The sequence below is a fragment of the Oncorhynchus nerka genome, linkage group LG28, assembly GCF_034236695.1.
Source record: "Oncorhynchus nerka isolate Pitt River linkage group LG28, Oner_Uvic_2.0, whole genome shotgun sequence".
In the NCBI taxonomy this organism is placed as follows: domain Eukaryota; kingdom Metazoa; phylum Chordata; class Actinopteri; order Salmoniformes; family Salmonidae; genus Oncorhynchus; species Oncorhynchus nerka.
In genome coordinates this window covers 12,457,147-12,473,262 of record NC_088423.1, presented here as the reverse complement: position 1 = coordinate 12,473,262, position 16,116 = coordinate 12,457,147, and the positions used below count along the sequence as shown (strand labels likewise).

At 43.1% G+C, this 16,116-nt stretch overlaps 1 protein-coding gene across 3 annotated transcripts; it reads left to right on the top strand.

The window, feature by feature from the left end:
- The first annotated feature begins 330 nt into the window (after positions 1–330).
- Positions 331–8,936, top strand: LOC115115468 (cAMP-dependent protein kinase type I-alpha regulatory subunit). 3 transcript variants are annotated; one of them, XM_029643950.2, is made up of 12 exons: positions 331–470; positions 904–939; positions 1,649–1,875; positions 2,057–2,224; positions 4,341–4,432; positions 4,560–4,621; positions 4,728–4,774; positions 5,163–5,321; positions 7,820–7,880; positions 8,089–8,210; positions 8,304–8,385; positions 8,600–8,936. In XM_029643950.2, the coding sequence occupies exons 3-12, from the start codon at positions 1,702–1,704 to the stop codon at positions 8,770–8,772; spliced, it is 1,140 nt and encodes a 379-aa protein (XP_029499810.1). In that variant the 5' UTR covers positions 331–470; positions 904–939; positions 1,649–1,701; the 3' UTR covers positions 8,773–8,936. The 3 variants fall into 3 exon arrangements, with proteins under 3 accessions (XP_029499810.1, XP_029499809.1, XP_029499808.1); XM_029643949.2 differs by lacking the exon at positions 904–939 and having other exon boundaries at positions 1,675–1,875; XM_029643948.2 differs by lacking the exon at positions 904–939 and having other exon boundaries at positions 332–470.
- Positions 8,937–16,116: the final 7,180 nt, after the last annotated feature.

Sequence of the window (16,116 nt, the reverse complement as noted above, 5' to 3'; positions counted from 1 at the left end):
ATCAATCATGAAACATAAATATAATCCAATGGCACTGCGATGTTTTGTTTATTATAAGCCTAAACTGCTGAGGCATAGCGTGCAGACATTAATATAAAACAACAATCTCATCCCCAAAAATATTCCTATATTGAGATTTATTTGAATAGAGGACGCTCCACCCACTGTTCCTGGGACATTTTGAATAGGAGACTATCGGGTCCTTCTATCCGCTATCATTTTAATAATTTTCCCATTGACGTCATGATTTCCGTGCGTTCCCCTTTAATGTTGCCAAGGGTTACGGCTCACATGTCAGAACGAGGCGAATTGACGTCAATGACGGCTCGTGATTGGTCCTAAACCCGTATCCGGTGGGGCAGAGGTTCAAGGATTTAGAAAAGTCGAAGGGAGAAATTTGGTACGCTTGTGGAAATAACATCCAAAACCGAGTCAGTGACGAAGGGCTCGGTAAGAATTCGCGGGTTCTTGTAAGTATTTACATGCTTCGTCGTTGAAAATTGATATCCTTGCAATTGCGGGATATGTAGCCTCCGCCTCATATTTGTTTATGATAAGAGCTCAAGATGGCGTCATTGGCAAGAGGGTTTTGCAGGCCTAAATGCCAACTAGTTAGCTAGATTTGATATCAATCAATTTTAGAAAGCTAGCTTCGTCATTCGTATGTTTAAGTTAACTAACTAGCTAACGTACCTGTAATCTGCGACCAAACAGCGATGTGACGCGTACTAACTCTAGTACCTAGCTAACTACGTATTAAAGGCCTAATTTAGCTAACTAGCTAGGTCTTGAGTGCTGTCATCTGTTATGCTCCCTGTTGTATTTGAAGGCAATAGCTAATATCATAGCTAGCTAACTAGCATCATAGCCAACCAGTATTTGCTTTATAATTTACCCTTCCAGCTGGTAAACGTTACTGCTCCAATCAACGGTTTGAAAGTAAGGCCTTATTTATTTTATTTTTGACATCTCTCATATTATTACAGGAGAAAGTTCATAAGCAGTAAACGCCAGAGCAATAAGCATCACTAGATAACAGGAAATTCAAGAACCGTCTGAAATCCTATTCAACATTAGCTCGGCTAGATATTTAGTTTATTAATGCTTGATGTAAATGGTTGTTTCTATAATTTGTATCCTCATTTTTTTTTCACCTTTATTTAACCAGGTAGGCAAGTTCTAATTTATAATTGTGACCTCATGATCTGCCTTAGAGTGATGCGACTGAACCGTATGAACAGTACAATGTAACCCTTTGGTGGAGGACTTAACTTTACCAATGCAATAGATCCTGTCTTTAGTAGTAAAGCAGCATGGCGTGCTTGCTATCTGGCTCCATCTTTGATAATCTACTTTGTTAGATTAGGAATGACATGGTGCTATTTACTGTTTATGATATACAGTAATCCTGACCTCTGCATTATGAAACTGATAAATGTCAGATGACATCAAGCAAGGATACAGTGGGTTTACCACACCATCATATGACCACATTTCCATCAAGCATCCCTGCAACACCTCTCTTCACTTTATTTCTGTCTCACATGCGCCTTCAATTTAGAAGACAATAACAACCACATTAGAAGAGCATTGTTACTCTTTCAGAAAATGATAGAAGTAACCATCCAAGTTGTCTCTCCATCTCTAGTTCAAAGGTCAGAGTTTGTTTACCAGGTCGTAGCGGAGCAGGAGCACATCGTGATGGCGTCGAGCAGTACGAGCAGTGAGGAGGAGAGGAGTCTGAGGGAGTGTGAGCTCTACGTGCAGAAACACAACATCCAGCAGCTGCTGAAGGACTGCATCGTCCAGCTGTGTACCTCCAGGCCTGACAGACCCATGGCATTCCTCAGAGAGTACTTTGAGAGGCTGGAGAAGGTGAGTCTGGGTGGGTAGGGTAGTGCGTATGCGTGCAACTGCGTGCATGCATGCGTACCGTCTAGCTGTGTACCTCCAGACCTGACAGGCCCTTCCATGAAAGTATTTTTACCATTGTAGTGCCTTTTATATTGGAAAGCATTCCCCGGGCAGCTGATTGGATGTTTGTGACCTCGTGCAGGAAGAGGCCAAGCAGATCCTAAACCAGCAGAAGGCCAGCAGCCGTTCTGACTCCAGGGATGAGGAGGTGTCTCCTCCCATGAACCCCGTTGTCAAGGGTCGCCGGAGGAGAGGAGCCATCAGCGCTGAGGTCTACACAGAGGAGGACGCTGCATCCTATGTCAGAAAGGTGAGGAAACGCATGCAGGGAAAAAAGGAAATCGCCTTCAAACACATGGCTCTACTAAAACAACACAGCATCAACAAAACAGTCACTCGGGCTAGCCCACAGAACACAGTCACTCGGGCTAGCCCACAGAACACAGTCACTCGGGCTAGCCCACAGAACACAGTCACTCGGGCTGGCCCACAGAACGCAGTCACTCGGGCTGGCCCACAGAACGCAGTCACTCGGGCTGGCCCACAGAACGCAGTCACTCGGGCTGGCCCACAGAACGCAGTCGCTCGGGCTGGCCCACAGAACGCAGTCGCTCAGGCTGGCCCACAGAACGCAGTCGCTCGGGCTGGCCCACAGAACGCAGTCGCTCGGGCTGGCCCACAGAACGCAGTCGCTCGGGCTGGCCCACAGAACGCAGTCGCTCGGGCTGGCCCACAGAACGCAGTCGCTCGGGCTAGTCCCAGGGATGCTTGGCTATGGATCACACCACTGTCTGTAAGCAAACGAGTGATGCGCTTTCGGCGCAGTACTTGCTGTATCCAAGGCTGTATCCATCGTTCACATAGCAACAGAATGCAGCATGCTACTGAAGAGAGAAGAGACAACCAATTTGCTCGTTACAGCATCAGCGCCTCATGAGCTGTTACCGAAAAACAACTTTCATTTGGATAGTTTGAGGTGAGGGAGAGTGTGGTGGAACAAGTATTGTTAGCATTGAGTAATGTTATCTTGCTAGCTGGATCGAATTCTCCATTAGATAGTCAGAGAAATGTTGAGCAACATTAGCCAGTTAAACTCAATTATTTGATCAATTAATGGTGTGAAAATTCTGGCTAATAAAGTCAGACAGATAACGTTAGTTAGCTAACGTTACAACATCAGATGAGTTAACGTTAGTAAACCTAACCAATTCGCTGTAGTTTTAACTGGTATATGACTCCTTGCCGTTCCTCAAGTTATAACACGTTAGTTGCTTACTGGACCCTGGCAATCTGTGTGAAATGTTGACTAGTTAATTTGCTAACAAACTAACTACGATCTGTGAAGTAATGTTTAACCTCTACAGTATGTGGTTAATTTTCAGAAAGAGAATTAGGTGAAAATGAGGCGTTGCTTGTTAAACAAGTGGATTCAGGGATCAAGTGTAGCTGGAGCTGGGCCTGGCTTAAGCTGGATGCCACTATAGAGGTGAAAGGACCACACACTTTCCCTCTTTCTCACCTTTTCAGTACAGTGGATAAAAAGAGGTATGCCAGGTGTACTCTGCCTGAAAGAGATCAATTATGCCAACAAAGGGTATCATGCTCTGCTGGCACATTGTAGAACAGATGTCCACAGGCAGAAAATGTAATAATGTGCAGTGTAGCCCAAAGATATTGCTTTTGTTGTGTTGCACTTGACAGTAACATTTGTGTGTGTGTGAGTGAGGGGGATTATTACATTTTTTTACTTAGTGAATGTTATTTTTGCACACATATAGCATTGTGTACTTGATTGATGTCTACTGTAAGTGGCCACTATAATAGAGCAAAAATATAATGCCTTTTTGTTTCATTGTATTTCTACTTCAATATGTTTTTTCCCAAGTGCAATGTTTATGTGTGTGTGTGGTCACAAGTGTTCTATTATAAAGGCTGTCATGGCTAACTGCAATATAAGTGTATAGTTTTTTTTCTCAAGACTTGAGTGTCATTTGCAGTTAAGTCTAGGCAACAAATAACATTGAATTGCTTTCTTGAATTTTTTTTAACCTATGAGTTGGGTTCACATTAACCACTTATTTTACACATAGAGACTGATCATATAGATCATATTCTTTGTTTAATTAGTAAAAACCTGCACTTCCTCCTAGCAGGGATATATATATTTTTTGCACTGAAACATGCAAAAAAAAGTGTCACCTTTTTGGGCCCTCACCAGTTTGCATCCCTGACTTGTCCACAAAACAGTCGTTCAGATTAGTCCACAAAACAGTCGTTCAGATTAGTCCACAAAACACAGTCGTTCAGATTAGTCCACAAAACACAGTCGCTCAGACTAGTCCACAAAAGTATCCTCTACTTAGTCATCTATGGGCTGGCTGGAGATCTTGTGAAATTCCTAATCTTGGATATGTTTTGTTTTCAAGGTCATTCCTAAAGACTACAAAACAATGGCTGCCCTGGCTAAAGCTATCGAAAAGAATGTGCTATTCTCTCACTTGGATGACAACGAGAGGAGGTATGTTGTTAACAGGCTTTGATTTGTCTGTAAAGTTTGGTTGTCAATGAGTTTATCAATCCCACTGATCAAGTCACAAACTTTAATATTTTTACAAAAGCTTAACAAATACAATCTTTATTCGCAGTGACATATTTGATGCCATGTTTTCAGTTACCTACATCGCTGGAGAGACTATCATTATGCAAGGTAAAGTAGGATCTTATTTTTCTTTAGATTCAGTGGAAATTCAATTAGACCTGAATGTCTTTTTATTCCAGAGAAAATATGAACAATATCCTCTCTTCCCCGTCAGGTGATGAGGGAGATAATTTCTACGTCATCGACCAAGGAGAGACGGATGTACGTCTCTTTGATCTATTTTAGGAACCAACAGCACTCTTTTTGCTTTTGCACAATGACTCGCATGTTAACACACACACACAAGCGTTCCAGTTTAAAAGAAGACAGGCCCCAAGTTGAAAGCTTGTCTTGTTTTTTCCCCCACCGGAATATGACAGGCTTACTTTTGAAACTCTCTCTTTTTATACCGTTTATATGTTTTGTCATCTGTTACCTTAGCATGCCTACTCTCATATAAATAGGTTTCTAATTAGATGGCCAAACCTAACTATTTCTACACAATACATGAAACGACATAGGCAGAAATGACAAAATCTAATAGAGACAGCAACACACTAACCTTACCTGGTCTTAATATCTAAACACCCCCCCCCCACCTTCCTGCCAGGTCTATGTCAACAATGAGTGGGTGACCAATATCGGGGAGGGTGGCAGCTTTGGAGAGTTGGCCTTGATCTACGGGACCCCCAGGGCTGCCACCGTCCGAGCCAAGAGCAACGTCAAACTGTGGGGCATCGACAGAGACAGCTACAGGAGGATACTCATGGTGAGCCTTGCTCTGCTCTGACACTTCACCTGACTGACTCAATTTGTTGATTTACTTTCAATACTTTTGGATTAATTAACAATGAGTAGGGAAAGGTGGAATTGCTATGATTTTTATAACTGCTATATTTAATGAATTGAATATACAGACAACCAATGTTCCCTCTAAGCTGCATGCGCGCAGCAGCCCAGAGACTGTCGGCACAGCTCCCCCGGGACTGCCATGCAGAAATATCAGCCCACAGAGAGAAGCACGAGATTGAACTTCTCAACTTTCTAGAGCAGTGGTCACGTCCATCTCCAAAGCATTCCTAGTTGATCTGCAAACATTTCTGTTAAAACCTCAATGATAATGCCTTGTGTTGATAGTTTTTTTATTTGTCTCTGGCTGTTGGCGGTCGGTGCACCTGATTCAGCTGTCCTATGCGCCGGGTAGGCCAACTGTTGACATTTTGAACCATTTCATGTGTCTGAAGATACAAACTCTGGCTTACCAGCGTGCCTTGAGAGCAAATCAAGTGCACGAAAGGTCTACCGCTGGCCAATCGGATGGCTCAGATTACAGTGGCTGCAGTAACATAGCGGGCATAAAAGGAAGCCACAGCAAATTTGATTCTGTGAGATTTCTAAATGTTTAAAACCATGGCTAGAGAGAGACTGTCAACGAGTACAGCAAAGATATGCTGTTTTTATGAGTGAGTTGATGTTAAATTCTTACTCCGTACTGTCAACACTTTGTATTCACCACTTTTAAAAGCCATAAAATGCGTGTTCTTCCTATTTCCACTCAGTGCTACAACAAGCACTGCAGCAGTAATGAATGAGTAGGAAAGTACATAGGCTTACGCTGTTATTATTAGCGTCTTGGGTCTTATTTAATATTGAATAATATTTCACTTTCCTCATAGGAGTAATAACATGAATTTCTTCATAAGGCAAAAATAATGTGGTGTGACTCAAGTTGTGCCATCAGCTGGAAGACAGTGACCCTTTTTGGTCAGTGTCAGTGGAGGGATGTTGAGAGACGGACCCTCAGTACAGCTGAGTGAGAATACAAGTAATACAACAACGGATCTATTACTGGTGTGGTCAAAAATTGCCCAAACAACAATGCATTGGCAATTCAAGCAAAGCTAATATGCGGTTATAATGTATTGGGCCTATAGCATACTGAGCAACCTCATTGCTACAGTACTGTTTTTAATTGATTAATGTTGCATAAGGTTATGTTGTTTTTTGTCACGTTAAAAACTGAGCGTGCATTTTGACTCCAAGTGATCTTGACTCAGAAAAGGTTGGTGCACCACTGTTCTACAGTTTTCCCTGTTAACACTATCAATGTTTCCCTTTACTGTGGCAATTGTGATTCGAATCAATGCATTATTAGCCATTTTCAATGCAACATAATAAACTATGCAAGAGATTTAGTTGTAGGCGGAACGCATCCGAGTAGGTTTCTATTGCATTGACACACACGACTCGGCCCGTGCTTTACACAGACCGGTGTGGCATAACCAATCATAGCTGCAGTAGGTCTATATGCAAATAGACTGTTGCCGTATATGGATTTGTGCCATATTTGAACTGGACTGTGTTTACAGCATGAGCGGTCGTGAGTCTATACTCTTGTTTTGAGATCAAAGTGAGAGCTGCATGTAGCCATGTGTGCACATTTTGTTCACATCCGTTGTTAGTGAGTTATTAGCCCAGTTATAGATCATTTGTAGTCAGTAATAGGGGAGTGATTGCTTCCTACGAGAGAACAAAATGTGTACATTTCTATACATCTTTGAAAAGCGAGTCAAGAAAAGAGCTTTATTTTAATTGTTTTTGTATATGGGCAGTGTTGTATTTTGACACCGGTTTGAATGAGCTAAGTAGCTAATATACAGAGGGTAGCATCATTTGTCTGATTCTCTGTAATAATGGTATGGGAATGATAATGCATTTTATTTTGTAAAGTGATTTCTTTCATCAAACGCAACAGTTTTTCAGTCACCTCCATGTCTGAAGGACAAGTGGATAAACAGGTTAATGTCAAGCCCTCTTATTTTTTTTTCCCTAAAGTCTCATGGAATGTAGGCCTACATTGAACACAACACATTGGCTGCCACTGTAGGCTAAATGATGCCTTAAATGAGCCTTTTCCATGTTGAAGTGCTATTGCATGCATTTTCTCTATTGTTTTTGATGGTAGGCCACTCTGGTAGGTCTACTGTACATTATGATCAAATAGCCACGCCACTGTTAACTGTAGTTCAAAGGGTGTACAGCCTTAGTGTTCACTGTAAACATGTGCTGGAAGTTGTACACAATTTTCACTATCGTCAAGTTTTTGCTCAGCAGACCTGAAATTTGCTCAGTAGCTTAAAAAATTGGAGGGAACATTGGAGACAACTACAAAAGATTAGCCCTATGAGCAGTAGATACATGATGGTGTTTGAAGGCTTACAACAAACGTGAGAACTCTGGAATAAACATTAGGATTGTTGTTTACAGGGCAGCACTTTGAGGAAGAGGAAGATGTACGAGGAGTTCCTCAGCAAAGTCTCCATCTTAGGTAAGGCTCACTGTTTCTTCTCATCTTTGACTATTCCCCTGTAATAATAATGATAATAGCAACTTGCATACAGTGGCTTTCAAGATGCTGTTCATTTCCAGAGGGGTTAATAACCCTTCCTCTATCACCTAGCTGTACTGTACAGTTTCCTTTTGGTTCAGTATTGTGACGTTACATACGCCCCCGTCTTGTGACTCCACCCCCTCAGAGTCTCTGGACAAATGGGAGCGTCTGACGGTGGCTGACTCTCTGGAGCCGGTGCAGTTTGATGATGGACAGAAGATTGTGGTGCAGGGAGAGCCTGGCGACGAGTTCTTCATCATACTGGAGGTATGCACATCACACTAAAGTACCTCCCCGTTTCACTCTGTTTCAACACCGTTTCTCCCTACTGAACACTACCCTGATGTTGGTGTTCTATAGGGTTCTGCAGCAGTATTGCAGCGTCGCTCTGAGAATGAGGAGTTTGTGGAAGTTGGGAGGTTACAACCGTCTGACTATTTTGGTAAGAATAACCTCCTCAGGCATCAAGTTTCTTTCTATATTGATTTGTTTATATATGCACTATTTAATCCTGAATCTCACATTTTATGGTGGTATGATGACAAAGCACAAAGCTCTAACCTGAGTTGGGAAGCTTCTCACATATGGAGGTTCTATTTAAATTAACCAGATTTCAGAAGCCTGTTTTGTATTGAACATGTACTCCGTTCCTCCAGGTGAGATTGCCCTGCTGATGAACCGTCCCCGTGCTGCCACTGTGGTTGCCCGCGGTCCTCTGAAGTGTGTGAAGCTGGACCGACCGCGGTTCGAGCGTGTCCTGGGACCCTGCTCGGACATTCTCAAACGCAACATCCAACAGTACAACAGCTTCGTGTCACTGTCTGTCTGAGGGGTTTCCCCACCCCCTGTACCCCCTAATCCCCTTTGTAACCCCAGAACACCCCCTGTACCCCCTAATCCCCTTTGTAACCCCAGAACACACCCTGCACCCCTAATCCTCTTTGTAACCCCATTACACCCCCTGTACCCCTAATCCCCTTTGTAACCCCATTACACCCCTGTATCCCCTATGTAACCCCATTATCCCCTATGTAACCCCATAACGCATCCCCTGTACCCACCCCTAATCCCCTATGTAACCCCATAACGCATCCCCTGTACCCACCCCTAATCCCCTATGTAACCCCATAACGCATCCCCTGTACCCACCCCCTAATCCCCTATGTAACCCCATAACGCATCCCCTGTACCCACCCCTAATCCCCTATGTAACCCCATAACGCATCCCCTGTACCCACCCCTAATCCCTATGTAACCCCATAACGCATCCCCTGTACCCACCCCCCTAATCCCCTATGTAACCCCATAACGCATCCCCCACCCCTAATCCCGATGTAACCCCATAATGCATCCCCTGTACCCACCCCTAATCCCTATGTAACCCCATAACGCATCCCCTACCCCTGTACCCACCCCTAATCCCTATGTAACCCCATAACGCATCCCCTACCCCTGTACCCACCCCCTAATCCCCGATGTAACCCCATAACGCATCCCCTACCCCTGTACCCACCCCTAATCCCTGATGTAACCCCATAACGCATCCCCTACCCCTGTACCCACCCCTAATCCCCGATGTAACCCCATAACGCATCCCCTACCCCTGTACCCACCCCTAATCCCTGATGTAACCCCATAACGCATCCCCTACCCCTGTACCCACCCCCTAATCCCTGATGTAACCCCATAACGCATCCCCTACCCCTGTACCCACCCCCTAATCCCCGATGTAACCCCATAACGCATCCCCTACCCCTGTACCCACCCCCTAATCCCTGATGTAACCCCATAACGCATCCCCTACCCCTGTACCCACCCCCTAATCCCCGATGTAACCCCATAACGCATCCCCTACCCCTGTACCCACCCCCTAATCCCTGATGTAACCCCATAACGCATCCCCTACCCCTGTACCCACCCCCCTAATCCCCGATGTAACCCCATAACGCATCCCCTACCCCTGTACCCACCCCCTAATCCCGATGTAACCCCATAACGCATCCCCTACCCCTGTACCCACCCCCTAATCCCCGATGTAACCCCATAACGCATCCCCTACCCCTGTACCCACCCCCTAATCCCTGATGTAACCCCATAACGCATCCCCTACCCCTGTACCCACCCCTAATCCCCCGATGTAACCCCATAACGCATCCCCTACCCCTGTACCCACCCCCTAATCCCTGATGTAACCCCATAACGCATCCCCTACCCCTGTACCCACCCCTAATCCCTGATGTAACCCCATAACGCATCCCCTACCCCTGTACCCACCCCTAATCCCTGATGTAACCCCATAACGCATCCCCTACCCCTGTACCCACCCCTAATCCCTGATGTAACCCCATAACGCATCCCCTACCCCTGTACCCACCCCTAATCCCTGATGTAACCCCATAACGCATCCCCTACCCCTGTACCCACCCCTAATCCCTGATGTAACCCCATAACGCATCCCCTACCCCTGTACCCACCCCCTAATCCCTGATGTAACCCCATAACGCATCCCCTACCCCTGTACCCACCCCCTAATCCCTGATGTAACCCCATAACGCATCCTCTTTTAGAACCAGGGTCCACCAATGCAATTTTGCTTCAATGTCACTTAAAATGATCTTCCATTTGCTTTGAATTTTTTTTATTTTTTTTTTACTCATCTAAATGTTATGCTGCCCATCACCTAGCTATCATAGTCACCTATAGGAGCACAGTTATGTTACAGTTTAAATGTACCAAATTCATATGGTATGCTTTCACTGAATCTAGAATTGTTTTCCTATAGTTTAAACACGAGCAGTGATTAGTAGGGGATTGGCCGAGGTTAGGACAGGCCAATGATAAGATGGGACAATCAAACGTAACATGGTGAAGTAAGCGTCCATGCTGAATATTGTTCAGATATTTTTAACTAGTTCAGTTCCAATAAAAATATGTCAATGTTGACATCCTGACAAAATAATTCATAAAATTGTACTTTTTAGAATGACAAGAATGCTGGGAGCATAATGATTGCATCTAATTACTTATGTAGCTTTCATGCAATGATAATCAATGGTTATCCTCCATTGTTACTGTACATTAAATCGCAGACATTTTTACATTTTCTCATATTGTTTCCATTGATTGGTCCATCAATCCAATTCACTGTTATTTTATCTAGTTTGAGAGAGTTTGTACAACTTAATATAACCAGAAAGTTCTCTGTTGGAAAGCTACCAAACTAGAGCTAAATGTTAGTAATTGTTTTCACAACTCAGAACGCATAGAAGATTCTTATTCTGTCAGAAGCAGTGGAACTCAAAACAGGAAGTATCCCCATGTTAACACTCACCTCTGATTTGTTGGTACATTATTGGCTACAATAGGGGGGGGGAAGATTATTAAATGGTTTTCAGTATTCAGCATTTTTCAGTATACACCAAATAACTTAATCGCTATGTTTTTAAACAGAATTATTATTATAGTTATGACTATTAAAGTTCTTTATTGACTGAACGAACTAATGTTATGGCTATGGTTTGGAGTGATGGTAAAGTTAAGTACGTTTAAATGTCTTTTTGTAAATGCTTATTTTTCCATAAATTCTATTTTAGGTGTTCAGTGCCACAGCGTAAATAAATGCTTATTCTTGTCAACCGACAGAACAGTATGTAGTTGTATTGTGACAAAGTCATGGGTTAACCTCTTAAAAGTAGGCGAAAGGGCTTTAAAGTAATTCATATAAATTTGAATTGTAGATGGTTTTAAGACTTAATTATTTATGTACCGGTATTTGAGTGCAAAAGTTAAAAAGCGTTAGAAAGCATCCCAACTGTGGTAATTCAGACATCAGATTAAATTGTCATGATTATATATCTTTTATTTTAAAGCAGCTTCGCTGTTAAAGCATAGTGAAAATAATTTATCTACTCTATGCCTACCTACAGCATAGTGTAAAGTAATGAAATGGTATTCTGTCGATCAAACAGTTGGTCATTCACTACCGGCTTCACCCCTTGAATCTTAAGAACACGTGTCATTAGCTCTTTTTCTTCTAACTCCTGCATAAATCTATAGTCTAAGTTGTATTCCTGTTCATTCCTGCCTCACAGCTTGCCCCTCACCCCTTTCTAACAGAAAGGACCCTTACATACGGTAATGCTTTTATCCCTTTCTGAGGTATTGTCTTTGTTTAGGCTCTGTCATGTTTCCAATTTTAATCTTATGTACAAAACAGTATGGCTGACTGGATGGATGGACTTGTGTAACCGTATGTATGTTGAAAACCAATCAACATGATACTGAGTCGATTGCAGTGTTGCCTACTTGGTCCAAAACTTTTGTATTGCTTTCAGATGATTGATGTTCTGGAATATTGCAGGTGTCTATTTGCTGACAGATCACAACCCACCAGTGGTTTGCTGGTGTTTCTTCACATAGAAGTACTGATATGGTAAAACACATCACAAGATTAGTGCTCACTAGTAGGCACACTGCAATCCACCCGGTTTGCCTTAGCTTATGTAACCCGGGCATAGACACTCCTGCTAGCCTGACCTTCAGCAAGTTTGCGGGGCCTGCAGCAGGCTCTGAGAGCTGCAGGTCATCTGAGGACCATTCTTTTTCTATTCTACCCAATGACTGTACTCTGTTTGACTTCCTGTATGTGCAAAGATGTTTATCCTTTTGGTATAGATTGTTCCAGATGGCAGTTTAAGCAATAAAAAGGTAAAATTACCTGTGAGTCTTGTACGTCTTTACTCATTGTTTGTCTGAATATGTCTACTATAAGGGTGAAATAGTCCCAATTGGAAGACAGTGACTGTATCCTGTAGTAAATAAGGTGCAATATCATCTCTGAACTCTGGAGGGCAGTGCCTCAAGTCTTCAGTGCTTTCTTTAAGGTTAAGGTCACTATTGGTCGATCGCCCACAAGCTCCAACTAAAATTTGAGCTAACCCCTCTGAAAGAGGGAGAGGTGTGGGGGGCTGGCACACTGGGTGCCCAGGCAGCTGTTGTGGGGGGTTAAGTGCCTTGCTCAAGGGCACAACGGCAGGTAATGGCATCTAGGATTTAATACCAGCAACCACTTCCTGACAGATTGTCACTATACCCACATAAACTGACAGGACAGGTGAAGGAAAATCCCCTGGGGGGCCTCACATTCGGTTTTGTTTCAGTGCATATGAAGGAAGGAGATAAAGGAAGCCCCTTCAGACTATTGAGATGCACCCCATTGATGGTGGTCACTGAAATTAGATGTTTAACTGTTGGTGGATTCGTTTCTTGTAAGAATAGTATTTTGAACAATTACCAAGCATGATGGTGTGAGCAATGACCACAAAAAGGCTTGAAATGGGTTGAATGAAACTGATACACACTTCATCAGAAAGCTTATAAAGTTGGTAAACCCAGAACCCACTCTGGGTTTATTCTTGTTGCTGACACCTTATAAAACTGGCAAACATAGGCTCCCTTCAGTAGTGTTGGGCAGAAGCCAAACTTCATTTGGCATGATTTAATATAGGCTCTTTAAAATAGTTGTGGTTATTCTCCCTCATCAAAAACATCAGGATGCATTTGATTTATAGTCAGGACAGTAAAAAGGTCCAGACGTGATGAAATGGCATCCAACAGAACGTTGTTTGAAGACAAAGCTTTGTTTCAGACTAGTTAGAACAAAGTAGAGCTTGTGGTGATATGATAAGCTGCATGTCCACATACAGTACTGTAGCTGTGATGAGGAAGTATCTATGTCAGGGTGTGTTATGGTTGGGTTGGTGTTGTGAAACCACTTAAAGGGCTGACAAACAGACAACGAAAGAGACAGATGCATCCTGATGAGACAGACAGACACCTCCTAATGTGACAGACAGATACCTCCTGATGAGACAGACAGACACCTGTTCAGACAGACAGACAGACAGATACCTCCTGATGAGACAGACATACACCTGTTCAGACAGACAGAAAGACAGACACCTCCTGATGAGACAGACAGACACCTGTTCAGAAAGACAGACACCTCCTGATGAGACAGACAGACACCTGTTCAGACAGACAGAAAGACAGACACCTCCTGATGAGACAGACAGACACCTGTTCAGAAAGACAGACACCTCCTGATGAGACAGACAGACACCTGTTCAGACAGACAGACAGACACCTCCTGATGAGACAGACAGACAGACACCTGTTCAGAAAGACAGACACCTGTTCAGACATACAGAAAGACAGACACCTGATGAGACAGATAGACAGACACCTGTTCAGACAGACAGAAAGACAGACACCTCCTGATGAGACAGAAAGACAGACACCTCCTGTTCAGAAAGACAGACAGACAACTTCTGATGAGACAGACAGACAGGGATTAAATGCTGTGTCTCCCCCACCCCTCACCCCCTTCTCTCAGTCACAACCTCTTTTAATTAGCTTTCTCTCTTTCCCCCCCAAAGATGACGTCTTGTTTGTACTCCAAGGTGCCCGGTGACATACAGGTGACCACATAGCCCAAGGACACAGGAGACATTTTGACAAAACAGGCTGTATCATTTCAAACGTTGGACTTGAAAGACGAGCAGTAGCGCTGTGTGGGTACAATCACAGGGGAATTCAAGCCAGTAAAAAAGCTATATTCAAATCAAATGTTATTTGTCACACTCACCGAATATAACAGGTGTATACCTTACTGTGAAATGCTTACTTACAAGCCCTTAATCCACAGTTCGAGAAATAAAGTTAAGAAAGTATTTACTAAATAAACTAAAGTAAAAAATACAATAAAAAGTGACACAATAAAAGAACAATAACGAGGCTATATACAGGGGGTACCGGTACTGAGCCAATCTGCGGGGGTACAGGTTAGTCGAGGTCATTTGTACATGTAGGCAGGGGTAAACCTATGATGCGATACTTGCATTGTTTACTCTATAACCCGTTCGTTCATACAACACCGTGATTTACAATAAGGCTGTGACAACAAAAAGACAACAGTCACATAGTGGCGGAATAAATTCAACTACACGTACGTTTGTTTCATCACAAAACCAAAGAGCAACATCTGTCTGGTGAAGTCCACAAAGAAAATATTGCATGTTAATATAAGCAAGTTAATATTTCGACAGTTTACTAAACAACTAGTGATTTTGAGTTACTGCATGTCAGCACAAAGACAACGGGAGCACTGCCTCCTCTATTCCAGCACCATTCCATATTAACCATTTAAACATCATCAAATCCACAAGGCTATATATGCTTAGTTTAATATTGAAAACAAACAAAGATGCCAAAAACAATTTTGTCCAATCAATATAGCTAAATATCATGTGGCTGTCCATGGTACTGATTTCTGTCGGTGTGTGTGTGCTTGTGTGGGGACTCACTACTTATAGACTAGTTGAACGCCAATGCCGTCCTTCTCTCTTTCATGTTGGCGGAATGATCTATGGTTTTGTACTAGTTTTTTGTTTTCATAGGCTACCTAGCTAAAATGCTTGCTAGCCTAATTTCCTCGCATAGGTAGCAATGAACCAGCTGAGTTAGCTAGCTAGTTAATGTGAGAGTACTAGACTACATATTGAACTTCAATCGTCTCAGGCCAGTGGCACAATATATGGATCTATGGTTAGATTGGAATTGCCGTCATAACCATTGGCCTGTAGAGAGAATCGGCATCAAAATCACAAGTCCAAATTCCCATCTCCATCCATGGCTTGGGAAAGGGACGATTTAGCAAGCTAGCTACTGCAGGACATCAACACAAGCAGACCAGAAACACACACACTTTTCTGACAGTGAAGTTTTGCTCAGGATGTGATTTGATTGGTGTGAAGCCAAATCCAAACTGGGCTCCCTTGGAGGTGTTTTGCTGAAGCAGTACAACCCACAGTTGAGCGCAGCTCAATGCTGATTGGCTAATTATGTTATACTTTTTTTTATCAAGGGAGGCCTTGTTGACATCAATCAATCAAACGCTACGGCGGCACCATGTCATACTCTTTTGGTCCAGACAGCATCAGATACACATACTGAGACTACACATACTGACACATACTACACATACTACACATACTGAGACTACACATACTGACACATACTGACACATACTACACATACTGAGACTACACATACTGACACATACTACACATACTGAGACAGAGGGGTGCTGTTTCCCTCGCTCAGAATATTTCTC

Excerpts from the sequence above, each read along its gene's own strand:
- LOC115115468 (XM_029643949.2), top strand. The coding sequence starts at position 1,702 with ATGGCGTCGAGCAGTACGAGCAGTGAGGAGGAGAGGAGTCTGAGGGAG. Across the intron at positions 5,322-7,819 it reads GCTACAGGAGGATACTCATG|GGCAGCACTTTGAGGAAGAG; the intron begins GTGAGCCTTGCT and ends TGTTGTTTACAG. Across the intron at positions 8,386-8,599 it reads ACAACCGTCTGACTATTTTG|GTGAGATTGCCCTGCTGATG; the intron begins GTAAGAATAACC and ends CCGTTCCTCCAG.